Source organism: Cricetulus griseus, chromosome 6 (genome assembly GCF_003668045.3).
Source record: "Cricetulus griseus strain 17A/GY chromosome 6, alternate assembly CriGri-PICRH-1.0, whole genome shotgun sequence".
Lineage (NCBI taxonomy): Eukaryota > Metazoa > Chordata > Mammalia > Rodentia > Cricetidae > Cricetulus > Cricetulus griseus.
In genome coordinates this window covers 53,353,135-53,380,670 of record NC_048599.1, presented here as the reverse complement: position 1 = coordinate 53,380,670, position 27,536 = coordinate 53,353,135, and the positions used below count along the sequence as shown (strand labels likewise).

General features: G+C 40.2%; 1 protein-coding gene across 3 annotated transcripts in view; it reads left to right on the top strand.

Annotated features, from left to right (window-relative positions):
• The window catches only part of Slc12a1 (solute carrier family 12 member 1), a 77,632-nt gene that overhangs the window by 39,049 nt on the left and 11,047 nt on the right, over nt 1–27,536 (top strand). For all 3 annotated transcript variants that reach the window (XM_035446509.1, XM_035446508.1, XM_035446510.1), the window contains exons 14-20: nt 202–357; nt 3,584–3,683; nt 4,485–4,596; nt 10,146–10,286; nt 13,044–13,150; nt 15,926–16,008; nt 25,209–25,352. In XM_035446509.1, coding sequence (XP_035302400.1) covers nt 202–357; nt 3,584–3,683; nt 4,485–4,596; nt 10,146–10,286; nt 13,044–13,150; nt 15,926–16,008; nt 25,209–25,352 — 843 coding nt within the window. The remainder of the gene's footprint in view (nt 1–201; nt 358–3,583; nt 3,684–4,484; nt 4,597–10,145; nt 10,287–13,043; nt 13,151–15,925; nt 16,009–25,208; nt 25,353–27,536) is intronic.

Genomic DNA, 27,536 nt, shown 5'->3' with positions numbered 1-27,536 from the left:
ATTCCCCAAATTTTACAGCATTGTCTTTGGTACAAACAGTATCTTTGTAGACCAAGGATCTAACATCATGGAAAAATAGTTAAGAGTTAGAAAATGGACCTGAAAACTACATTTTTATGCAAGAAAAAGACAGGTTATCTGCACTCCTATAATACAGAGTGGTATAGCAGCAAAATTTTCCTATGTTATTTTTCCTTCCAGGATGGAGGCCAGCGTATGGGATTTATAACATGTGGGTATCTCTTTTTGGAGCTATTTTGTGCTGTGCAGTCATGTTTGTCATCAACTGGTGGGCAGCTGTCATCACCTATGTCATCGAGTTATCCCTCTACATCTATGTGACTTATAAGAAGCCAGGTGAGAGAAAAGAGGCCACCTAGGATGGGCTTCCATGGCTCTCTCTACCCATCCATTGAATTATAGCATGTAGCTTCCGTGTGCGCAAGACAGCTTATCACAATGCTGCATAATGTAAGGACAATGGTAATTAACAGCACGGAGCACTATACATGGCTCATTTAATCTGCACAGTGAAGCTGCACATTTGGTGGTGTGAGACTCATTTTAGAGGAGAAGAAATTTCAAAGAGTTGCTCACTTGCCAAAACACAAGTCAGGGTGTAACAGAGCTGACCAGAGGCGTGTGACCCCAAACCTCACAAGCCTCCCCGTCTATCTCCTTCTTCTAATGAGATAGAAGTCCTCAAGGGCTTCTCAGACTCAGAGCCAAGCAATTAACTATAATATAGTATATTATCACAAGCACACTATAAACAGATTGATGGGAAAAGGGAGGCATGAGCAACTTCGGTGTTGTTCAAAATTCTTTCTTGGTCCGTAGTTTGTATTCCCAGAGCCAACTACTCTACATGAATTTAGTCAATATTTGTTGAGTGAATGAATGAAGTTCTAAAACAAGATCAAGCTACATGGAGGTGGGTAGTGCCAGAGCCAGAGAATCAGAATCAAGGGAGAAGAATGGGAGTGAATTGTAGATGCATGCAATGGTGTGGAACATTTGGGAAGTCTCAAGGCCTTAACAGAAAAAGAATTCTTGAAGACCACGATGAGGCAAGAGGCATTCTAGAGGGATAGTCAACCCACCACAAAGCAAGGTCATTGTTGTAAGAAAGAATCGGGACATTGTGGGTCCCATGGCCTGAGCTTCATCTATTAATTTCAGAACCCAAGAGAAAGGTGAACACAGTTAGAAACATCCGGGGACCAGAATTCAGCATGGAGAGGCCCAGGGCCACCATGGCATCCCTTACCTTACTCTGTCAGCCAGGCAGAGATGGGAACAACTACTCTAGAGGAATTTTGTTGTTGTTTTTGTTATCGACTTATACATTATTAACAATGGGTACAATTTACAGCTGGGAAAGTTTCACCACCTTCTGATGTATAGCTGTAAATTTTGACAAACTTATAAAGCCCTGTCACTGTCACAATAAAAGTGTAGGATTTCTCCAGGAGTCCCCTTTGACACCTGTGTATTCAGGCTCTTCCTTCAGAACTTAGCTCCTAGCAACCAATTTTCTAACTTCTGAACCTATAGCTTTGTCCTTTCCAGAATATTATCTAAATAGAATCATGGCACATAGTCTTTATGGATGTCTTTGAATTAGCATGAACTTTTAGATTTGTCCATACTGGAACATGTATAAGCAATTTGTCCTTTGATATTGAGGAGTGGTGTTCTGTATATGAACATACCACAACAAGTCTTTGTTACTAATTGACAGTTGATGGACATCTGGGTAATTTTCAATTTTGGATATATATAATTATTATTATATATAATTGTATATATCAATATCATATATATTGTATATACATATAATATATACATATAATCTAAGTGGATCTGAGTTTTCATTTTTGTTGAGTACATGCCTAGGAGTGAGACTTCATACATGGTGTATGTAACTTTATTGCCAGACTGTCTGCCAGAATAGCAGTGTTATTTTCCATTCCAAACAGCAATTCTAAAAGGTGTCCTAGTCACTTCACACCCTTGTCAGCATTGTCAGTTGCCTTTTAAAGTCCTTGTAATAGAGGTATAATCCTAGCCACTGTCAACTCAATTTGCATTTTCCTAGTGACTAATGACACTGAAAATCTATACCATTTATATATCCTATTTAGCAGCTATTTAAATCTTTTGTCTTCTTTTTGTTTTCTAACTCAATTGTGAGGCTTCCTTGTGTATTCTGGTTCCTCTTGTAGTATGGGCTTTCTAACTATGTTCTCCAGGCCTGTGGCTTTTCTTTTCATTTCCCTGAAAATGTAGTTTTATCAATAAAAGTTCTTATTTTTTTTATAAAAACTAATTGATCTTTCTTTTCTATCTTTTAACTTTTGTGATTTGTGTGTGTGTGTGTGTGTGTGTGTGTGTGTGTGTGTGTGTATGTGTAAGTGTGTGTGTGTGTGAGAGAGAGAGAGAGAAAGAGAGAGAGAGAGAGAGAGAGAGAGAGAGAGAGAGGTCTCAAACATCTTTCCTCAACCTAAGGCCACAAGCATTTAGAACTTTTGACACTTTGATAATTGATTAAGGTCTATTATCTACTGTCCTAATTTTGGTGTATGGTGTGAATTGAGGTTCATTCTTTTACATATGAATATGAAATTGACTAGTTGAAGTTTTGGCCCTAAATGAATGAATATCAGGCCAGCAGGAGAAATGTTTTTGCCACATAAGCCTGAGGAAGGAGCTTTTAAGCCTACAATGGAAGGAGAAAACCCACTCACAAAACTTGTCCTCTGACCCCCGATGCAGGTGCTGTGGCATGCAAGTCCCCACCAATAATAATATAATATAATATAATATAATATAATATAATATAATATAATAAAAGAACGAATGTCCTGAGGTTTGCTTGTCTGGTACATAATCAACACTGTGTATCACTTTGTTCAGTCCTTACATAAAACCCTCACTTGTCCCTAACCTCCACAGCAAGAACTGGAAGACTGTTGTCTGGGGAGGAACTATCAGTTCATCTCTGGGACTTCCCATCATAAAACTTACAGAGTCCATTTAATATTTAAACTCACTGCTTTTGAAGCAGGGAGAGCACTGAGCTCCCTCCTTTGAAGATTGGTTTCTGGCAGATCGGACTGAGGACACTTGCTAAAGAGCCGAAAACTCTCCTCATGACCCCCACAAGCAAGAATTCCCAAGCTGGCCAGCTCTGTCACTCAAAATAGAGAGATGACTGTGTGCTGCCTCTGCACACAGAAATCCCTCTTTTGTTTCCAATTTAAGAACTTGTGAAGACCTTGAAAACTCTGCCTGTGTGGCCATCAGCAAACAGGCTTTCTTACTAAGCAAGCTTTCTGGGATTGACCTTGTGACCCTGGCTGGAAGGAAGGCTCATTCCTAAGGATTTAAATGGGTGCTCATGGGAGGGTCCAAGGCTCTTTCCAGGAAACACTATGTTGTATTTCCTCTAACCTGGGCTCTCACCACTGCTTACATAGGAGAGAAAAACTGCAGGAGAGAATGGCTTATTAAAAATTATTCAAGGCATACAGAGAAAAGGTCAATTTTGGGAGGTACCAATTTCCACCTTTTTCCACAGATGTGAACTGGGGCTCCTCCACTCAGGCTCTTTCCTATGTGAGCGCTTTAGACAATGCTCTGGAATTAACTACGGTGGAAGACCATGTGAAAAATTTCAGGTAAAGTTGGCTTTTGGGGTCCCCTGATGTTCCACATTCCAAGTGACTTTCCTTTAGAGGACCCAGCTACATCGGGGTCACTGCAACTAGCTTTGTGAGCACATTTCCAATATGAATAGCAAAGTTACCACTTCTGACAACAGCAGAAGGCCTGCTTTCTGGGATACAATTCATACTGTTACCAAGAACAGAAATGAACATATTTTTCTTTTTGTTTTGAGCTCTGCCCACCCAGAGGCACCACTCCTCCTACTGCTGTGCCATTTTCCATGCCTGGAGACAGAAAGACCTGAAGGCTGTGACTTCAGAGGGATATTCGCCAGATCCCCAGGCATCTTAATCATTGGTCTTATCTGCATTCAATCTCAGGCTCTATGATTTAATGAATTCCCTTAGGAGCAATAGTAATTTTAGATTTTCATTGGTTATATGTTATAATGATGCCTCACGACATAGGCTGGCAAGGAAGATAAATGAAAACACTGATGAGAGAAAGACAGGCTTGTGGAGGTTTGGGGTGATGTAGTACCCCCAAATAAAAGACAAGGGAAGCCCAAGACTACCCTTCCCCTATTTCATTCTTTTTTCTATGATTAATGAAATGAAACATATTAAGATGGCAAGATGTAGAGTCAAGATAACTCAAGAGTTCTGACAGAAAATCCAAGAAATGAGTAAGAAATGAGTATTCCATTTTTCCAAAATTTCTTGTTTTTCTTAACTTTCTTTTATTTCCTCTGAGGGGTTCTGGGCTCACATGCTTCTTGCACTGGCCAATTCTCATGTCTTCTTTATTTTCAGACCCCAGTGCATTGTCTTAACAGGAGGACCCATGGCAAGACCTGCTCTCTTGGATATAACCCATGCCTTCACGAAGAACAGTGGCCTGTGCATCTGTTGTGAAGTCTTCGTGGTAAGAGTTGCTTCATCCAAGGGAAGTGCTCACCCAAGGGAAGTGCTCACCCAAGGGAAGTGCTCACCCAAGGGAAGTGCTCACCTTGGGCTATTTTAAGTGCCAAGAAGATACCTACAGTAATAGGAAAGTGACAGAATAGCTTGAACAAGAAATAGTTCTTCTCCTTGATTCATAACTATCAGAAAAAGTAATCGGAATTTAAATGGATAGATGAAGTGTATTCCTGACTTCTTAGGAGGCCAACTAAAAGTGATAAATATTTTTAAGAGATGGCCTTTGAGTCAAGAAGAACTGAACTGGCTCAGAAATAAAATGAAGTATCTGGGTTGATAACTGTCTAAATAAAAAGGGTGGGAAGGATCATATACCAGAACATTCACTAGTCTACGGAAGCCGATGAGAAGGGACCAGGCATAATGGCCTTAAATGGCCACACATGAAATTTAGATGAAATGTTTGGATAATTGTGATGACACTACAGATACCTGAGGAATTAAGCTAAGCTTTCTGTGACTTTAACAGAGTTGAGAGTTTTCCCTATTGTTCAAGGACCATGTGGAGGACTAACAAGTGACTAGAGGTTTTCTTGGGAAGTTTTCAAAGTAGATGCTAAAAAGTCAACAGTAATTATTTACCAATTCTCCAAATGGAGACAAAGCATTGAAATTATAATAAAAAATATACATCTAAATCCTCCACACTAGCCTACCTCTGTGTGTATTCTCATTTCTCTCTTTCTCTCTCATCTCACTCTGTCTCTGTGCTCTCTCTGTGTCTCTCTCCTCTCTCTGTCTCTATGCTCTCTGTGTCTTTCCTCTCACTCTTTCTCTGTCCTCTCTCTGTGTCTCTCCTCTCTGTCTCTGTACTCTCTCTGCGTGTCTCTCCTCTCACTCTGTCTCTGTGTTCTCTTTGTGTCTCTCCTCTCACTCTGTCTCTGTGCTCTCTCTGTGCCTCAGTTAAATCTTTATCAATACATGTTTACACAACTAAATACTTACATAGTCTTCAAAGCATTTTCCCAGTTTCTTCCTTGAGCCACAAGCACACAAATGCAGAAAACAAAGAAACTCTTGCTTTTGTTTCACTGACTACGAAAATGAGACAGGAAAGTTAAATCATGTACTGGGCCATCCTGACAAGAAAACGGCAATTGGGATGTCAGTGGAGACCCCACTCCCCCCCACCTAGGGTGTCTCTTATTAGGCCAGGAAGAAGAAAGCCTAGACAGCCTGATCCCTGGGAGAACTGTCACAATCAAAGACCACTATTTACACTTCCAGTATCTGCCAAGAAATGGGTGTGAGGAAGTTGTGGCCGGTGGCAGTCAACTCTGCAATGATACAGTGGACAAATTTACTGTATTGCATCCTGAGAAACAGTCAAACATCTTTTTAAACTTAGCAATATCCTAAATGCTATGAAAGTTGGTCATATTCTCTTTCCTTTCTCTGCTTAGATGACAGTAACTCAAACAATATTACTAAATACAATTATCCAGTAGGGGGTGGAGGGAGTTACTGAATAGGGAAGATTGACAGGATAAGTTATGGCCAACTGTGACTCCAGAGAATTTGTTAAAAACTTATCAAGAGCCTTTCTCCCTTATTATCAACTTTAGTGCCCTGGATTAGTGGATTTCATTTTGGCCAATATAATATAGGAACTGGTTTTGATAGAATAAGCAGTTTGGGGTGTTTTTCTTCTCTAGCAATTTAGAGAAAATTTGGTTTAGCAAGCAATAAAATATCTCCAGGACTGGAGAAATGAACAAGAAATATAAACAGTCATATATTGGCAAGGGAGAAAAGGTCTTCCACAGAGACAAGAAACCCTGCTTTTAATTAACCCTTTGCTTCTTTAAACTACAAAATGGAGTACGATCCTAGAAGCCCCTTTCATGTGAAGTAAGTGTGTGACCTGGTAGTTTCACATGTATGTTGGATGGCACTCCATATTACTGTGCTGATGTTGCCATGAAACCCACATGAGTCCTACTCCACAGTGCTGAAATTCTCTTGGGAACAGAGAAGAGTTACTGAGTCAATTAAAGGCTTCCCGGTTAGTTACTGCCTGTGAACTCCCGAGGCTGTGGACGCTGTAAGAGTGTTTAGATTCAAGGCTCTATTGTCAATCATCTTTCCAAGGAAACAGATGGGAAGGGATGCAGGGGAAGCAGCATACCACTGGAAATGTTTTCCCCAAAGTATACTGATGATAGTTAAGCCAGTCTTCTGTAAATGTTAAGTAGTGATGATGGAAATGGAACTATAATTTTGTTTGCAACTCTAGGAAGCTAGTTCCCCTGGGTCTTTGAAACTAACAATCAAGTTTGGAATCACTATTTTGCTGCTTTGATTCCCTTACACATATAGTTTAGTCTCTCTGAATAAAAAATCACCTGTTTTGGGGTCATTGTGAGAATTATACGTGCTTTCCAGCACCATTTCATATCTGTCTGATAGTGAATATTGAATTAACTTTACTTGTTATTATTGGTAATGTTGTTGATGTTACTATTGAGGGAATATGATAGTTGCTATTTTCATTCCTGAAATATGTGGTCTTCAACAAAACTCAAGTCCAGACAGTGGATTTGGTTGTCTCCTATTCACCTAACTGATATTCAGCTATTGAAGCTCTCTCCCTCCCTCCCCTTGCCTTTTTTTTTTTTAATTCTGCCTCACAATTTCAGATGAGGGACACTAAACTCTTTACATCAGTGGGCATCTATCAAGATGTTAAAAAATAATGGCATGACCAAATACAGGAAGAATGAAATGACCTAAGAATGGGCACTAGGTAGGATATATGGTGAGATGGTTCATGGATCAAATCAGAAAAAGGGAGAAATTAGCCTTCTGGTAGTTCCAACCAGAAAAGCAATTAAAGCAAAGCCATGCGACAAACTGATACATAAAATATACACATTTTCCAAAGTTTCATTGTTCAAATTGGGGGATTAATTCATGTGCTCACTTTTGGGAATGCTGACTGAAGTTAATCTCAATAGTCTATTAATTGGATGATAAAAATCCATTTTTGTGATCATGACATATTGGAATATTGATTAATTGTGTTCCAGAATGTCTCCCCTCCTGTTAGTTGGCTTTAGCCTTCTTGCATTTGCATTGTAGTCTAGCTTCATATTAGCAAGTATGCTACAAAGACATTATAATCCCTTTTAGCAGAAAGATATTCTGTATGAAATATTTTTATGACTTTTTAGTATGGCAAGTTCAGTCATTAAAATAAATCTTTCTGTCACAATTCATGTATAATCCAGATTTTTGTAATACTAACAGGCATATGTTAGACTATATTTCCTTAAATAAACACTATTTTCCTCAGGGGCTTACAGTCATTGCAGGGTAGCTTAGAACTCTGGTGATCCAACATCTTTCTTAGCTGTTCATTAATCTTCTGTCTGATGGTTGTAGTCAACATTAAGCAACCCTCCATACAACATTCTTTCCTCCCATCCCTTGTAGTGGGTGAAACCTAGAATGCCTAAGGAAGGACTGACAACTTAAAATGCACTGGATCACTGAGTGCAACTTCCTTCATAGTAGCATATATCTGTCTTTAGTCCAGGTCTTCTGGTTAAATATCAGCTTCCTTTTCTATCTTCATTGAAGTTTCTTGTTTTTTTTTTTTTTTGACTAATACAAGACAATCAAATTGTTTTGAAATATTGGTAACCTCTCGAACATATGCTGGCAAACAACTAACTATAAAAAGAACTTGATCCAATTTAAACAAAATACTAAAATGGAAGAGACCCCAAAGATCAACCAGTGCTGTATGATAGAAATATAATACGTGTTGTTTGTATAATTTAAAATCTTCTAGGTGCCAATTAAAAGATAAAAAGATAGATCAAGTTATTTTTTAATAATTTCTTTTGTTAAACTCAAATATGTCCAAAATGTTATTTCAATGTGCCATCAGCATAAATGCTAATGAGATTTATTTTAGATATATTTGTGTTCTAAGACTTCTAGGATATCTCATCTAAAATACATTTCAAATGCTTAATGGCAACATGTGGATAAGAGCTGTTATATTGGGCAGTGATGACCCAGAGATTGCCTTATTTGTATAAATATATTTGCTCTCAAAATAGTACACGGTAGTATCAATGGATCAGCCCAGAGCCACATTTAAACCCAGCACCTGACTCCCAGCTGAGTGACATCCCAGCTGTGGCAGAGCAAACACAATGCAGAGTTAGGCCTGGGGTTTCATTGAAATTATGAACACCCATTTACAATAATAGAAGTTAGGCATAGGTAGGCACCTAGTACTTTTCAAGCTTAGTATTAGATAACTCACTTACTGTAACTACTTAGGCAATCATGGAAAAAATCATGTTTATCCTCATGTCCAGAATAATATTTCAAAGCTCAGAGATAACCCATGATCTCTAGAATAGTCAAGCATAGGGCTAGACAAGTTCTATCTGACACTAAAGCTTGACCTTATCTTCCCATATCCCAGAGCCCTTTGTTTCCTACCAAAGACCCCCGAGACTATCATTCTAAGTGTAGTCTGCGGAAACAGTAGCATCTGAATCATCTGGGTGCTTATTAGAAATGCAGATGCTTACACCATACTCTGTATCCTCTAGGGGCAGTCCATTACATGTTATCAGGATCTCAAGGGACTTGAAAACTAAGGCATTCAAACAGAATGCAAATCCTTCTATTATAGACTGGAGAAAGTAGGTGGTTCATCTGTCCTGTCAAACACATAGGTGAAAATCAAAAACACCTCTTGGACTGCATTAGAACATGAGAAGAAGCGAACCAACTTGGACCTTTATGGGAGAAGAACTGTTAGTTAAACAGTGTTTTCCAGAATGAAACCTTGAGATTACAAGGTGCTTTACCACCGCCATGGCTGCCTTCCCTTCTCTTAGCTTGTCTCACTCCCGTTGTATCATAGACATGTGACCTTTTATTCCCACCAAATTTAATGACTTGCCAGATTATAAATATATCAATACAAGGAAAGAGTGATGTGAAGGAATTCTTACCACATCAAGAAGCAGTGCTTAGAGTCTGACAGAATTGTCAGGATGTGTAGCTTGTGGAGAATTTGCAGTTCATCATGTGCTGGCTCCCAAGAGCTCTGTCTGTTTCTGGGAATTGGGCTCTAACTTGAGCCTTCTTTGAGGTTCATAAACATGGCTCTCACTGTTGAATCACAGGTTGATTGTGAATTCATCGGGAGCCTCTTCAATCACATGCTGAGTGTTTTCCCCGTGTGCCATCCTACCCTCGGCTTTCCTTTCCATTCTGTGCAAGGCAGTTGTTTATGTAGGTATTAGTAAGCCTGGGTTTGGGGTTGAAAATGAGTCATGTGAGCCACATAGGTCCTCTCCAAAAACAGGGTTCTAGGCAAACCTCACTTAAGGAGGTACTTTTCCCTCAATCCCATCTCTTCATTTAATGGGGCGTTCATGGCTGGTTTTGTCACTTGGAAAACAACGGTAGCGTGATGTATAATAGCTGGGCTTCTAGTTAATATTTCATTGCATCATACAGGGGCCTCGAAAGCTGTGTGTTAAGGAGATGAACAGCGGCATGGCTAAAAAGCAGGCCTGGCTTATAAAGAACAAGATCAAGGCGTTTTATGCTGCAGTAGCAGCAGACTGCTTCAGAGATGGCGTCCGGAGTCTCCTTCAGGTAAGGCAGGTACTGAGGGAGTGAGCACAGGGGCAGAAGGCAGCATCCTGGTGGATGAAACTTCTCAAACCAATGGCTAGAGTTAGGTCACTCACCAAGGAAGCATCTGAGATCAAGACAGATGGTCAGGAAATAGGTTTCAAATTCCTTGGGTTAGGCAGGGCATGAACAAAAGCTGAGGTTCTGTTAACATTGAACTAGGAATGATCCACTGGAAACAGAAAATGAGTTTGCCTTTGGCTACCAGCACCATTCTGTCCCCACACTCATTGAAATGCAAATTTGTTCTGGTGGTTGAGGACATTGAGGATCCTATTAAAACTTCAAACTCTTTGCGTCGTGTGCAGCAGGTAGCAGTGGTCCAGTCAGGCACGGTTTCTCTTTTTTTCTTTTGCAAATGACGGGTGGGCAGCTGCTAGACTCCACTAATAAATGCATGTGGATCGGGGCGGAAAATCTCCACAGCCTTGGGAATTATTTCCAGAACATTAAATAAATGTGATCATCTCTATAGCTACATGCTGGAGTCTGCAGTTTCCTATGCCCCTCTCTCTTTCTTTCCTTTGCCCTTCCCTCTTCTATTTCTATAGTGATGACAGCAACTTGTCGCCAGTTCTCATCTCTGTGATTTAAGGTACAAAAAAAAAAAAAAAAAAAAAAAAAAAAAAACTTTAAAGCAATCCAAGAGACTCTCTGAATATAGCATTTGTGTATTTGAAAATGTTAACCCAGTGGCCACAAAAATATTAGATGACATACAGAGAGAGGCAATAAAAAATTATTTAGCCCTGAATTTGCAACATCCCAACCTTTCCACATCATTGAATCAGTTGATCAGCCTTTGCAGTCATAGCCTCTTTCCAGGAATTCTACAATGATAATCTGTCTGGCAAGATACCCCATTTGTGTAACAGTGGCATGATAGTTATGGAGATAACTAACCACTTTTCTATTGGATTTGAGGCTACTCCTCAGAAAGGAACTCATGCCTTTTAATATAAACCAGGTCAAGAGTCTTTGAGTACAGAGGTCATAGGTCTCAGAGAAGAGACTGCTCTTCTTGTTTTACTAAATAGACAGAATGTTTATAGAATAGTGCTGGTCCCAGCCTTCATCAGAGAAGCTTCTTTTACAATAGGTTCTACTCAATGTTGAGATTCAGAACTAGTCAAAGTATAAAGACTGTGATTGTGGAGTACTGGGCCCTAAACAGGTTATCAATACCATCCCCTCTAAGTCTGGGGAGCATCACAGAGGAAGGGGATAAAGAAATAAGAATCGAGAGCTGGGGCTGCTACAAAACTATGACTTGTGGACATGCAATGGACATCACATCCATGAACTCACTGCAACTGTGGTTACCTGCATAAGACCTATACAAAATTGGACCTGTAACTATTTCATCATGCAGGGAAGAGGGGACTCATGAGACCTCACCCCTTACAAAAGGACTACAGGCTATTTATGAGTACTGGGGGGAAGAAAGTCTTTTCCTTCAGTAGTATATCCACCAATAAGTTGATGGTGTACTATTAATGGCCTCACACCTATTCATGTCCATGCAACTGACTACAGTTAAACACAATGGGCTAAGAAAGTGGCTGTCAAAACAGTCAGTGGTTTGTTAGGGGAAAGGGCTTCAATAAGAGGCAAGGGATAGAGGGAAGGGGAGAGAGCTTGAAAGAGCCCAGGATTCAGCATACACATGAATAAATTTGTCAAAGTTTTTTTTTAAATTGTAACGAGTCATGAAAAAAAACAAAGTAAAGAAACATGCAAATAAATGTAAAACAAAAGTTGAACATGCAGATTCACATGAAGCATATACCAAGTATGTAAAGGCCAAGTTCATGTTAGCCATCCCTGATTGTGCCTATGTCCTTGTACTCATGAATGTGTCCTCTAGAATGGCTGGTCATTTCCTTAGTATCTTCATGATCCACGTGACCTTCCTTCACTAGCAGCTCTCCTTACCTTTAGTTGTCAATGGTCAATTAAACTTGGAGATCCAGTATAAATGTCACTTCTCCATGAAGCTATGAGCCATGAGCTGGAGCACAAGTCTCCCTGTGTGTCCTCTGTTGCATTTATTACTGTGTTACAATTGCGTATGCATATCTTGTCTCCTCCTCATTATTCCAAGATCCTATCACAAGTGCTTCAGACATCACTTTGCAATTAATACGGGCTTGATAATATTGCCACATTAAATCTGATTAACTGGAAGCCACATCTTGTCATCTAAAAATGACTGAAACTTTTGATATGAAATATAAAATCTCAGGACACTATCATGTAAAAGCATTGTTAGAAGCACAGCTCAGCCATTCTTCAGCAAATAATATAAAGAAGTTTTCAATGGTCTCCAAAACGTGGATTTCATTGTTGATGACATTTTGGACATCACAGGTGGAAATGAGTTCTGAACCTCTAAGTTATAACATGCACATCGACAGTTAAGTCAACCCTTACTTGATTTTAAATTATTGAACCATTTTAATGAGTGTGTCAGAAGTAATGCAAATGACTGCTAATTTAGCAAAGCTACATTCCTGTCATCTAAAATCCATTTATGGCTGAGATGATTTAGAACTGATCTTCCTATTTTATGCTTGGGTACGGGCATGAAGGACATACATTAAGATGTAATCTAATCTTCAGAACATTACTTCAGTGCTCTTTGACATCATTTTTCATCTGCAGTAGTATTTTACTGGCATGGGAAGGATTGCTCATGTGTTTATGTCCTCTGTTTAGGCCTCAGGCTTGGGGAGAATGAAGCCAAACACTCTAGTGATTGGATATAAAAGAAACTGGAGGAAAGCTCCCTTGTCAGAGATTGAGAACTACGTGGGGATCATACAGTAAGTGATGACTTCCTTGTTTATAATGCACTAATTAGGGCAGCATACAACCTGTACACACAAAGCTTTCTTACATCAGATTCAATTGCTGGAGAAGAACACACTCTCCTGCAACTGTAAGTTCTATTCCAAAGTGGAAAAATAAAACCCACACCACCAATAAGTAGAATGAGTTGGAATATCAGAGGGGATAGAGTAGAGTGATATTGAAGTCAAGAAAAGGCAAGTGTTTAAGGTCGCCAAGGTATATAATATAAGGTACAACCTAAAATTCTATCTACTAGATTGAAGGCAAAGGACAGGTAGAGGGGGAAGAAATTTTCCTTGAAAACATTTGGAATCATGGGTTGGCTGTTATGCCCACAAACAGGATAGAGAAAGAAATGCAAACAGAGATAAGATATAGTCTTATATGTCTGTCTTATATTACATATAAGATATAAGAACTGTGTGCAGCCTCACAGTCTAGTATTTGAAGAAGCATTCCTGTGATCAGCTTCCCCACCATCCCAAACACTCAATTCCAAGGATCAAAATGATTGAGCCTAATTACATCAAACTGAGGAAGACTCCGGCTTTTACAACACATTAACAATTGGTCTTCTTGGCAGGATTATCTAAGGTGATCCAAGCTTGCACGAGTATAAAATTGAATAAATCTACCACCAAAGAGAAAGCAGGAGGAAGTAGCCACACACTGTTAACACTGGGCTAAGGCTACAATCATATGGTGTCTTACTATACTCCTTTGAGTAAAAGGTTTTAAATGTCTGCTTTTACTTAGAATCTGTCTTAGTTTTTGATGGCTTTTAAAACAATGAAGTTTTTCCACCTTACAGTTGGATGAGTTAGACATTTAACACATCTCTTACTATGCCCAAATCAAAGTGAACCAGGATGTATCCACAGAATACTCTAGTGTAAAGTCCTATCTTGCCTTTTCAGTTCCTAGAAGCTGCACATGAGTGGATGTAGCTGGTGTCCCTCTTTCTCCATTCCCAATCTAGCAACAGCCACATTACACAGATCTCTTCTGTCTCTCAAGTTCATTTTTAAGCACTCTTGTCCCTATATCTGGCCCAGGAAGATGTTGCAGAATACTCTCCCCACCCTCAAAGCTCTTGATTTTATTATATATGAAAAGTCCCCTTTGTCTAGTGATGAAATGTATTCATAGGTTTCAGGAATTAGGATGTCCTTTAAAGCCACCAATCTGCTTATAAAAGAATCAACATCTTCTTGTGAAACTAATTGTCTAGTTTTTCATAATCATAATAGAAATAAGATTTGCTTATGTAGAGTTCTGTGTTAGAAAACAACTATTTTGTTAAAATGAAGGTAATTTACTGTCCCAACCTGCGGGATGTCAACCTGGGGCAAGAGAGTCAGGGATGGGGAATGGGGACAAGAGACATAGAAAGAATGACCACAAGACAAGATTCTAATCAAGTGGCAAACTTTATTTTTCTCAGGCTAGCTTATATAGTCAGCAGAGCAGGATATGGGGAGGGGTAGAATGGATTGTTTGTGCACAAGGTGTTAGTGTAGACGGGATATTAGGAAACCACAAAGAGAGGATGTTTGGCAGGGTAAAGAGTTCATGAGTAAGAAAGAGGTCCAGGAAGGGTCACCTAGGTGACTAAGCCTGCAAGTGGAACATAGGATGGGGGACTGGGTCATGTTGCTTTTTTCTTGAGCTGAGGTTCTAAGGAGCTGCTATGTAAAGATTAATATATAACTATGTGGCTGGCCAAGCATGGCCTAGAATCTTATGCCAAGCCCTGAGATCTTTGGCTTGAACAATTTACATTTTGAATTTTGAGTGGAACCTCTTCATATCATTCCCTGAAAGTTCAGATTGACTTCTTACTGGATGCTTGTTGTTTATGGTGGCCATCATAGACTATATCAACAATACCGAAGAGGGTGGCCTGACCATAAGCAATTCTGGGTCTCAGTTTTGCAGATGAGCCAACAAGGGAACCTCCAGAGGGAAATGTTTAGTTAACACAAATAAGCAATAGATTTGCTTTCAGATTTATGACCTGTACTACAGGAGCTAAGATAAACCAAGTAGCTTTTCCTTCTTGTCTACACTCTTTGATCTCCTTAAGCTGGGGCATAGAAGACGTTAGAGCCAGGGATTTCCAGGGGAGGTGCTGCTTTGAAGGGCCTGTGCAGAGTCTATAACAAAAGTTCCTCAGAGAAACTGGAAACCTTTGTGTTTGTTTGTTGACAGAATCTCAACTATGCAGGATTGGCTGTCCTTGAAGTTACTCTGTAGAGCAGATTGACCTGAAACTCAGAGACCCATCTACCTTCCAACTGCTATACTAGAGATGTTTCAAGCCATGAACTTGGTGTCCAATGTCACTAGAGATGTCTTCCCAGTGGCAGGCAGGGAAGGCAGATAATTTCAAAAGATTTTGCAATCTATAAATGTTCCATTCTAAATATATCATATTGTTTTGATCACCTAATAACAGATTAATTATTTTAAAGTATGTAGAAAGCTCCTAATCAAAACTTATAGCTGGTGGAACTATTAGAACAAATCAGCTTCATGGTAAATTATCTCTTTACCTCTATCCAGAACTTATTTTCTAAAGGCACAAAGGAAAGAAAACCCAAAGAAGATATCTGCTCTTAGCTATATTCTAAAGCGAATTTTAACAACTTCACAATATCAGAACCCTAGGAACAAGTTTAATATTTACCCTGTGTGAAGGTTGAAGAAAACACTGGAAACACTTAACATGTTGCTTCCCCTTTCAGTGATGCCTTTGACTTTGAGATTGGTGTGGTTATCGTCAGAATCAGCCAAGGGTTTGACATCTCTCCAGTTCTCCAGGTACAAGGTAAGTATTTTTCTTATCCACTCAACAGATGGTGAATTGTTCTAGATGGTGGGGTCAGAACAGTGCTCAGTGTGGACAAAATGATTCTCCCTCAGCCCATGGTGTGTGCACTCCAAGTGTGTTTTCCCATGGCTAACACAAGTAGCCTTTGTCCTGGTAATCAAAGATGTAGATTAAACTCAGAGTAGTCAATGATTTTTCTTATTGTAATACTACAAAGCCAGTATGTGGTAAATATACACCTTGAGTACAGTAGCCTGCCAAATTAATTTCTATAAGATGTTAAAGAAAATGTAGATTTTTTTTTTCCTCCATGGAGAAGCACACATTTTGCTGTCAGGTAACCACGAACTGGTTTGTAGACAACATGGAAATGAACTTGAATGGGTCATGTCTGTGAATCACTGAGTAATACACAGGCAGAAACACTCGTTCTGGTTAATACCTGTTTCTTCACTATAGAGAATTTGGTAGATATGAAGTAAGGAGAGCATACGAGAAGAGTTTCTGAAAGATTAGGAGAGAATAGGAGTCCTTCTCTTCAACTGAGATTCTCTACTCGATCCTCTAATGACACTAAGACAAGGGGATATTTTGGGATGCCTATTGTATAGCATGGAGAGTGCAGGTGATGATATTGGTATCAATGGTAATATGATATTAATAAGCTTGGTTTCTACACTTAAGAAACTGGCACTGTAGTAGGGAAATGGATATTAATGTGATCATTATGTGTGAATGAGAAATTATGATAAAGAAGGGGCATCTGATCCCAAATTTCCTGGAAGAGATATGATTTGAAGTTGTGGTGGTTTGTAAGAAAGTGGCTTCCAAAGGGAGTGAAGCTATTAGAAGGTGTGGTCTTGTTGGAGGAAGTGTGTGGGGGTTGGGCTTTAAGGTCTCTTTTGCTCAAGCTTCCCTCAGTGTGACTGTCAATGGACTTCCTGTTGCCTGCAAGATGTAGAACTCTCAGACATTTCTCCAGTACCACATCTGCCTGTCAGCCACCATGCTCACCATAATGATGATAATGGACTGAACCTCTGAAACTGTAAATGAGTTAATGTTAAATGTTTTTATTTGTTAGAGTTACTGTGGTCATGGTTTCGCTTCACAGCAATGAAAACCCTAACTAAGACAGAGGTTTAGTGGATGAGTAAGAGTTAAATAAACAATGTCGAGGGACAAAAGAATAATGAGACTTGAGAACAAACATCTCTTGCCCAGAGGCGAGCATGAATAAAGGTTAAGATGAGGAACAGGAATGGGTGGTATATGCACAGCCAGAGCAGATCAGTACCACCGAAGGGGAAAGTATGAGGCAGGCAATAATGAGGGCTTCCCAAGCTTCTTCTGACATACTCAAAGGGTGGACTGTAGTCTGTCACCAACGAGAATCCTCAGAAGGATGTAAGTGAGGGTATAATGTCAAAGTTGGCTTTCAAAGTTCATACTATTTCAGTCATTTGGGGCATGACTCACAGAAGACTAGAACGGGGGAAAGAGATGTCACTTTTTCTCTCATACGTGAAATCTAGGCTTAAGTGTATATACATGCATATATGTGACATGAAAGTAGAATGGGTTACATTTGGAGGGAGAAAGGGGACCAGTGAAAGGGGGCAGGACAGAGAGAAGAAGGTAGTCAGTGACAGCGGGGGTGGGGGGAGAAGCAAATATGAGAAAGACACAATAATACATATGTATGAAAATGTCAAAAGAAACCTACTATTTTGTAGGTTAAGAAATTAATTTTTAGAATTACAAGGGTAGAGCGATATGTACAAACATGCTAGGAGTGAGTATTGATGAGTCTACTTTGCTTTAAAATATTTCACCAAGGAAAAAGACTGTAAAATGTGTACTTGAAAAAAGATTTCTAAAATAATAGAAGCAAGGAGAGTTAACAGCTCACACTTGGAAATCTTCTTCAGGGATGAAGAGAATAAAGCAGAATGGATAAGTATTTTGGAGGCATAAAGAGCAGTGATAGAAGTTGATTGAATATGTAAGAGACAGGACAGGGAACTGTGAAGAAAAAAAATGCCTTGGTTGACTGAGTGCTTGGGCTAGCAAAGAAGATGGGAAATGCAAGAAAAGGAGAGATGTGTGTCTAACTCAAAGATAGTGGGAAATCCTGCTGGGAGTCAAGATTCTTAATCTAACTACATCTGAGATCCAGATTTAGATGTTGTTGACTAAACTGTGCCTCATAGACCACCAAATTCATATGCCAAAGTCCTAACCTTAGTACCTCAGATTGGAACTGTCTGAAAAGATCATCTTTAATGATGTAAATAAGGAAGAATAGGACCACACTGATAGGCCACAATTTAACTTATCTAGAGCTCTTACAAAAAGAGATTAAGATGCAGAGGTGGGCATTACCATGTGGGAAGCACCACCCTCAAACCAGGCCAAGTCAACTTGGGATAATTATTTCAGTCAACACTTTGATATTGGAATTCTCACCCCCAGAACTGTGGAAAACAAATTTCCATTGCTCAAATCTCTTTAATGCATGGTGGTTTTGTGGTTATCCCCAGCAAGTGAAGATGGAAAATCATTGTTGGTAAGGTGGAAATGGAAACTACAACAATGCAAATACAGCCCAAGAAAGAAACTAAGAAGGAGCCAAAAGGGACCAGGTGACTGGTGTCAGGGGAGCCATAATAATAATCAACATTGTCATGGACAGCAGACAAGCCCAGTTAGAGTGAATGAAATATAATTGACATGACAGAGGTAATTGTGGTGAAAGAGATTTCTCTAGAATTACAGTGTTAAAATCCTTGTTTCAGGTCTTGTTTAGGCAGCCATATTGTTGAGGTGTAATGGGAGGTGTCATTTCTAGGAGACACACTTCCACAGCAGATTTCCTGTTCCTCTGGCTCTTACAATCATTGTGCCCCCTCTTCCAAAATGTTCCCTGAGGCTTAGATTGCAGAAGTTGGGTTGTAGATGTATCATTGGGGCTGGACTGGACACCCCATGATTGGTTGTTCCCTGCATTTTGATCAGTTGTGGATTTCTGTAATTCTTCCTATCTATTATAAAGAGAAGTTTCTTCAATGAGGGATGAAGACCACACTTAAGGGTATAAGTGTAAGCCCTTAGAATGCAGCTAAGAATTATGTTGGCTTAGTAAAGTGCAGTAGTAGTTTCTCCTCTAAAATTCATGACTTAATTAGTCCTGGGTAGGTGGCTAGGTTTCCAGTACCGGGTATGATTTCCCTCTCCTTGAGAGCGTCTTAAGTCCAATTAGACGGCTATTGGTTACTACCAAGATGTGAGTACCATTATTGCATCTTTAGGGATCTCTTACCATTCATTGTTGAATTTCATGGGCATCACAACTGGGTGGGACTATTGACTTCTCCCCTACCACGGAAGCTTGCATAGTACCTTTTAGTACTGTAAAACGTAGTCATCAGGGCAAAGGCTTCTTGGTCAGATCCAAATCAATGTCTCTAAATCCTGTGTCCAATATATTTTAATTTTTTCTGCCTTTGGTGCTGTTGAGTTTTCTATCTAAAAATAAGAATAAAAAATATAATTTGTATTTAGATTATGCATTTTCTTTGTGTATTATGTTAGTCTCTTCAAGCTGATATATGCAATGTAGCTGAAAAATATCACCTCTGCCTCTTATTGCTCCAGGCACCAAAATGTACCATCAGTTTCTTTCTGTGATGCAATAGAACCACTAGATTCTTTAATGTTTCTTAAAGAAGCCTGGCACTATAGTTCTTTTAGACTTCCCAGAAAACAAGTACTATTTAGATCAACTTTGTGTTTGAAATATTTCTGCTTCCTAGACAGAAAGGCAAAATACAGTTGGATGCTAATAAAATAATTATAAGTACCGACTATCTAGGTAAACAGAAATGCAATGTCACACGAATACACAGAGAACATGTAAAAAAAAAACCATAATGATAGGAATTAGTTTGATGCCACAGCTCCATGCTTTGTTATGAAGCTCTGGCAATTTATGGCACAAGCCTTATATTAGATTTTGGATTAGAAGAAACAAACTTGCAGTTCATTATATTATATTGTAATATAGGGCTTAATAAGAGCCTGATAAATCTTCAGTATTGCATTACAGTATGTTAATGATCATCATCATAGCTTTCCCAACATGGGCACCGCAGTGTCATCACAGATTATAATTTAAGGGAAACATTAGCAACTCTGAGCCCATATACTACAGTTAATAAAGCAATGAGTAGAAATCAGCTTTCTAGGTAATTTACCAGCTAATGACAATCGTTTCTGTACTGTGTCACAGGCTCATATGAGAATAACTTTTTGTTTAAATAAGATCGATGCTCATAGCGTTATACCTCCTACACCACAGCAAGTCACCCGATACTGATGACTAATACTTCTTCTTAATAAATTAATTTATTGTCTGACAACACAAAAAAAATGTGGCATTTCATATTTTTCACATCCCAGAGGTATTTAGCAAGTTTTCCAATTAAAACAAAGAATCCAGATTGCATTGGTAGTAAACAAAGTGATAGAGTGTGATTTGCAATTGAGTACCCTGGGTAAGTACTGCACGATTTATGACCAGCTCAGAGCATGGTGATACTGCTGTGTTTGATCGAGTGGCTTAGCAAAATAAAGACAGATGGCCTAGCAGTAAATAATTGCTTGATTGGAAGGCAAGGCTGTAGGACTGCTTCCTGCCTTCAATCCAGCCTGACTTCACCTGGGGATCAGCAACTGATTCATATAAGTATTTGTGGCTTCAAGTTGATTGACCAAGGAAAGAGTTATAATTTAATAATGAATAAAGAAAAAAGAGGCGGTAAAATGGGAGGGGAATATGACTGCCCTGTGGCTTCCTCTGCTCCTCCTGCTGCTGTCCTTAAGGTTCAAAGCAGATGGTGAATTATAAGCCCCCAAATGACATCTTTTTTTTTTAATGACACATTAGAACACAAGACCATTCTGACAAACTAAATGAATTTCAAAATACAGTGTCTCCAGTTGGTTACTATGTGGTCTATGAAGCACTTCGAACACAGTAACCACTATTCAAAGCAGTTTGGGTATCTGGTCTCACTAGAATTCTTTCAGGGTATGTAGGAAGAAAGTTATTCAAATCCTGCTTTCAACTGACAACCTGAAGGTCATATAATTCTACCGTTATAGCCTTGGGATTCTCTCAAAATCTATAAAACCAAAGGGCGGACAGATACCATGATCAGGTCACTGAAGAACAGCAAAGAGCAGCAGTTCTCAACTTACGGGTCTCTACCCCAAATGACCCTTCCACAGGAGTCATCTAAGACCATCAGAAAACACAGATATTTTCATTATGATTCCTAACAGTAGCAAAATTACAGTTATGAAGTAGCAACAAAAATGATATTTATGGTTTGGAGTCAACACAACATAAGACACTGTGTTAAAGAGTTGGTCACAGCCTTAGGAAGATTGAGAACCACTGGTAAAAAGGGATGAGCAATAGGGTGTGGTGGCACATTCCTGTAATTTCAGCACTGATGATGCTGAAACAAGATCAGGAGTTGAAAGCCACCCTAGGCTCCACAGTGATCATGAGGCTAGCCAAGGCTACATAAGACTCAAAGACAGTGGTGACATGCATTAATATTAGAACTGGAAACAGAAGACATGTTACTATGGTACCTTGAACACATCACCTGCACTGTTTATGTCCAAGTTTCCTTTATAAGAAAGTGAGGACTAAAACAGTTCTCTCTGCACACCAGCATCCGAAGCAAAGCTCCCACATGTGGAGACTGTGACTCCTGAATATTCAAAGTGTTGTTGTAGCTGAGCCTAGGAGCACAGACCTGTAATCCTAGCACTTGGGATGAAGAGGTAGAGATTCAAGACAGCCTCAGCTACATGAAGACTTCTAGGCTACAGAAGAAGACCCTATTTCCAAAAACAAAACAAAGGACAGAATGGTGGTCATGGCTATGGCATAGATTGAGTAATCTTTTTTTTTTTTTTTTTTTTTTTTGGGTTTTCCGAGACAGGGTTTCTCTGTGTAGCTTTGGAGCCTATCCTGGCAATCTCTCTGGAGACCAGGCTGGCCTCGAACTCTCTGCCTGCCTCTGCCTCCCGAGTGCTGGGATTAAAGGCGTGCACCACCAAGGCCCGGCTAGAATGAGTAACCTTTAATGTCAACCTCATGGCTCCCCTGAACCACCTCCTTGTGACTAATGGTTACTTTTGCAATTTAGCTGGCTGGTATCCCTCTTAAACATCTTGGCAAAGTTGATTCTTTGTTTCCAGTGCAGACAGAGTTATGCAGTCTACCAGATATAATTCAAACCCAAGATCATCCAAGGGGCACTTCTGTTTCAGACTGCAATGTGAGGAGCTGCACAGAGGGGGTCTTCCATCTATCTCCCACAGAGTAAACAATGAAGCATCATCTTTAATGAAGGCGTGCAAGCCTACTGTGTGTGTAGTAAACATGGCACCACTGTGGCCCTGAAACCCAAGATGACTAAGCAAGCTGATTTTAGCCTCCAGAATAGATTTCACCAGCCTGTCTGCTCTACAAGGGAACTAAAGAATTTGAAACTTAGGAGCAGGACTTTGGTCTGTCTCCTGAGCCTGAGGTTCTGCAGTTTGCTTGTCCTGGATGGGCTACAGACTCATTTTGGAACAAATGGCTAGAGTCACTTGGGGTGTGCTCAGCTAGCTGGCTCATTGACAAAAGAGGATTTAAACTATCTTTATCCAGGCAGAGCACAGTTAGTAGCTAAACACAGAGTGTGCTGGAGCCTGTCAGAGAGAGAAAGAAAGGGAGCTGCCCCCTCCTCTGTGCAGTCCTTAGTTGCCTCCAAGTAGTTCACAGCTAAGCTCCTGGAAGAGGCCTGTAAGAGAACGTCCCAGCTGCAACTCTGAGGCAGCCTCCCATATAACCCAGATCATTAGAGCCCTCCCTAAAATGACATGTTCCAGAACCATCATTGGGGGTGTAGCTTGGCTTGGCACCCTGTGCCTGCAAATGTTTTAGTTCCTCTGATGAAGAAGCTGGCAGTTAATAGAAACAACTGTAAAGTAAAAATAACAAGCTGCTAGAAGGTCTTCATGTTGGGAAGCACACAGACTGACAGCCAAACTGACCTCTTTGTATTTAAGCTCTGATCTTGCTCGATCATAGTCATGCAAGTTCTTTAAATTTGTGAGCTATGGTTTCTTCATCTACAAAATGAAGAAAACCATAGTAACTATCTCTGAGACGTTTGGAAAGGAATAAAACGCATCACCCAGAGAGTGTGCAATAAACAGGGTTAAAACAACTACCGGCCTTCTCAAGGTCATTTGTTTTGCCTGATAAGACCCATGTCCAGAAGGAGTATAAATACCCTGCCTAATGAGACCATTGCTGCACTGGTCTTCCTGGAGCTCCAAGTCACACTGCTGTTTATTCTTCTTATGAAGCTCAGAGGGTGGGAAAGTATTCTGATTTTCCATTCCACAGGAGGTCTGAGAAATGGAGTAAATGACTGAATTCACAGCCAGCCAGCTGCTGAGCTCCTACGGGTTGTGGCCCCCACTGCAATATAGATTGCCCTCACATTTTTAATGTCAGTGCAAGCACGACCCGCCTGATCTCTAAGACCATCAGCCTCATTCCCAGCCCATCTATGGCTGCTCATCATGAGAACCTTTGAAGCTTTGGGGAGATCACATGGGAGATTTGACTCTAAATCTCATGCCACTGGCAAAAGATTAATTGGTAAGACCTGGAAAGGGGCCCAGTGATTCTGTGTAGCTGGACAGATTTAGTTAAGGCGGAATCGTCCCTTCACAGAGAGATAAGGCAATGGGTTGTGAGGATTGACATTTACAGAAGCCCTGGCAGGGTTTTGTAACACCGAATCTGGGTTTTCTGCCCTCTCCCTTGGAGCAGGACTTATTTCCCAAGGCTGACTTCTCAGCAGGCAATGAAATAGGAGATCCCAGGGAAGTTCAAGAACATGCTTGTTAGCTCATCACTGTCATGTGATTGTTTATAATCTCTTACTTGCTAAGGTCAAAGAGATTATATATTATATTATGCTATATAGAGAGATGGGGAGGGAGGGGAGAGATGGAGAGATTGGCTAGGAACTTTCCAACACAATCAAAACTCAGAAAAGCTAAAAGGCAGCCAGATACAACATCAAAGCCTGGACAGTGGTCCTGAACCTTCTGGAGGAAATTCAGCACAGTTTGACTCTTGGTTTAGACTCAAGTGTTTCGAGTGACTTTTCAGCCATCTGGACTCTGGCATTCTCCCAGAAACCTTGGCTTTGGCTCTTTGCCTTCGGTCACTTATTCCATAATGCCATTTCTTTGTCGTTGTTGTTCACTTAAGAGACACAGTCAATCAGTGCTGGATACTTTATTCAGTTTGCATTCAAAGATCAGAGAAGTTGATTTCTGTAATTCACCCAGTCCCCTTTGGCCTGTTGAGACAGAGTTTTATTATAGCCTGAGCATGTGTAGCCAAGGATGACCTTGAATTCCTGGCCTTTCTGCTTCCACCTCCCAAGTGCTGGGATCACATGTGTACACTAGCATTCTCAGGTATCTGTCTATAATTCTTGCTGTTAGTTTTCTGTTTCAATCCAGAGGTCTTGCTGTGTGGGATGGATGCCCAGAATACTTCTTCGATATTATTACTTTGGCTTGTTGAAACTCTTACCTGGTAAATTGATCATTAAGTCAGTGATTCAGTAGGGACATCATCTCACTAGGTCAGATTTTCCCAACAGTGGTATAAAGGTGTAAATAAGTAGGAGTCTTCAGGTGGGCATGGCGGCACTCACCTTTAATCCCAGCACTCGAGAGGCAGAAGCAGGAGAATCTCTGTGAATTCAAGACCACCTGGTCTACAAATAGAGATTCAGGACATCCAGAGCTGTTACACAAAGAAACCCTGTCTCAAAAAAAAAAAATCAGTCCTTCTTGCCCTCATAAATCAAATCCCCATGGCATCATACATGGAGCTGTCTTTTTCTGAGCAGCTGTTAATACTTTCTGAATACAATTTGCTGAAAACAAATTACTTTTTAAGGATCAGAGAAAGACAGCCATACCATTGCACAGCCATCTCATTGCATAATTGTATGACATGCTAGATACATTTCTAAGACTCTCCTGGAAACTTTGTTCCTCTGAGTGGAGTTGCTGACTGTGTCTACTCTCTTCAGATGAGCTGGAGAAACTGGAACAAGAGAGATTGGCTCTGGAGGCCACAATTAAAGACAACGAGTGTGAGGAGGGAAAGGGAGGCATCCGAGGCTTGTTTAAGAAAGCTGGCAAGCTCAACATTTCCAAGGCAGCCCCTAAGAAAGGTAAGCACTTTAAAATCTTAGGAGCAAGACTTCAAGATGAGCACATAGCTGAACATCATGAGGGGGTCAGAGAAGCATCCGAGACACCGAGTTTGGGCATGCACAGAAAGGTCTTTTCCAGGAAAGAAGGGTCATTAAGCATTCTATGCTACCTCACTGTTAAAAACAAACTATTTTTTTTTAAAAAGTAGTTGGTGCTTATGTAGACTGGGTGCCTCAAAATAGAAAGGTCTGCTGAGACGGAAGAATAGAGAATTAAAAACCAATAATATCCATCAATTTTATCTATAGAATCCTTATGCAGATGTGTCAGGGGCACTGGGCAAATGGGATACAGCTAAAAACCTGTTTCCAGAAAGGCATCCTCCTACCTGACCAGAATGAAGTACTGGACTCTTTCCTGATACTGATTGCTTCCTGTAGTTTTGGACTAGCTGTAAACTTATCTCTGTGTGTCTGGAAGACATCCCGAGGATGGAGGATTAAACATGAGAGCATTTTTTTTTTTTAAGTTGTGGAAACGGAAGGGTTTTTATTTACTTTTGAAAGTTGCCTTCTTTCCTAAGCAGAGGGAGTCTAAGTTTGAATTTAATGAGGTCCACAGTGGCCTCTGCTGGTAGAAAATCAGAATACACATGAGACACAGACTGTCACACAGGGTGTGAAAGTAGCCAGAGATGGTTTCACTGTTAGTCCAGTGGCAGGATCCAAACTGAAATTTGCCAGCCCCTGGTCTATGGTGACAGCCATCTCTGAAAAGACCACTCCCCAGCCTATAAATAGTTCAATTCCGTTGGCTTGTTCTAGTGTGTGTAGCCCAAGGTTTAAAATTTACCTATAATAGAAGAATGACAGGAAATTTGTATCCCACAGACTGTGGGAAGCCTAATATTTCCCACCAAGTTTTAAAAATGATGTATTTTTATGTGTATGTGTAAGTGCCAGAAGCAGACACCAGAAGCCCCAGAACTGGGTTTACAGGAGTATGTGATCTGACGTGGGTATGTGGCTGCTGGGACCTGAACTTCCATCCTTTGAAGAGCAACCAGGACTCTTCCTTCTGAGTCATCTCTCCAGCCCCTTCCCATGCACTTTAAAATATCCTTTCCCTCCCAGCACAGTGGCGCACGCCTTTACTACCAGCACTTGGGAGGCAGAGGCAGGCAGATCTCTGAGTCTGAGTACAGCCTGGTCTACATAGTGAGTTTCAGGACAGCCAGAGCTATGGAGATAGACTCTGTCTCAAAACATACAAACATAATACATACATACATGCATACATACATACATACGTTCCAAAGAGAATTATATGTTTGAATCTGAAGTTGGAATTGGCATAAATTGGTGATAAGGGACCCATGAGATCACTCAACAGGTTAAAGTGCTTGCCACCAGGCCTGATGACTTGATTTGTCCCTGGAACCGATAGAATGAAAGAAGCAAACTGACTCCTTCAAGTTGTCCTCTGACCTCCATGTGCAAGCCATGGCACACATGTGCCCACACATGCGCATTCACAAAAATAAAATTTTTAATTTAGCAATAAGACTTTAAAAAATATTTCTTTTCCCATTGTTGTCTTATTTGTACTATTAATCTCTATTGAGTGACAACGGCCTGGAAAACCAACAAAAAGTTCAAAGCTAAAGCTCCTCCCGTTTCTAATTGAGAGGGGGATGCCTTGGTGTCATTGGTGTAAGCAAGGCTTGTTCATTCTGGAAATCTACTCCTCCATCACAGAAATTATTTAGGTAAAAAGGTACTTTTCCCAATGTCAACCTGCCTTGGTATTCACAAAAACAAAATCATGAGCTGCGTGCTTGAGTACCTAGGTGTTCAAACATTGCTCTGCAGGGAGCCTATGCCACCCCAGCTTCAGACAACTCTTTTGAGCTCTAGATCAAGTCCAAACCTGCAGGCTCTCCTAATGATTCTTCCAGATGCCTTGATTTGCATGGAAGTAAGGGCAGAGTTTGTCCATTTTACAAATAAATTTACTTTCTCTCTCAGCAGTCCTAAGGATGTAAAAACAATAGGCAATCGTTGCTTTACAACTGACAGGCCCAGAACATGGCAACAGCGGAAACAAAACAAAGCGTCTTCAGAACCCACTAGATCAGAGAGGGAGCTCTGAAGAGGCTGTCAGTGCAGCACTAAGCACTGTCCCAACAACTGCCTCTTTGC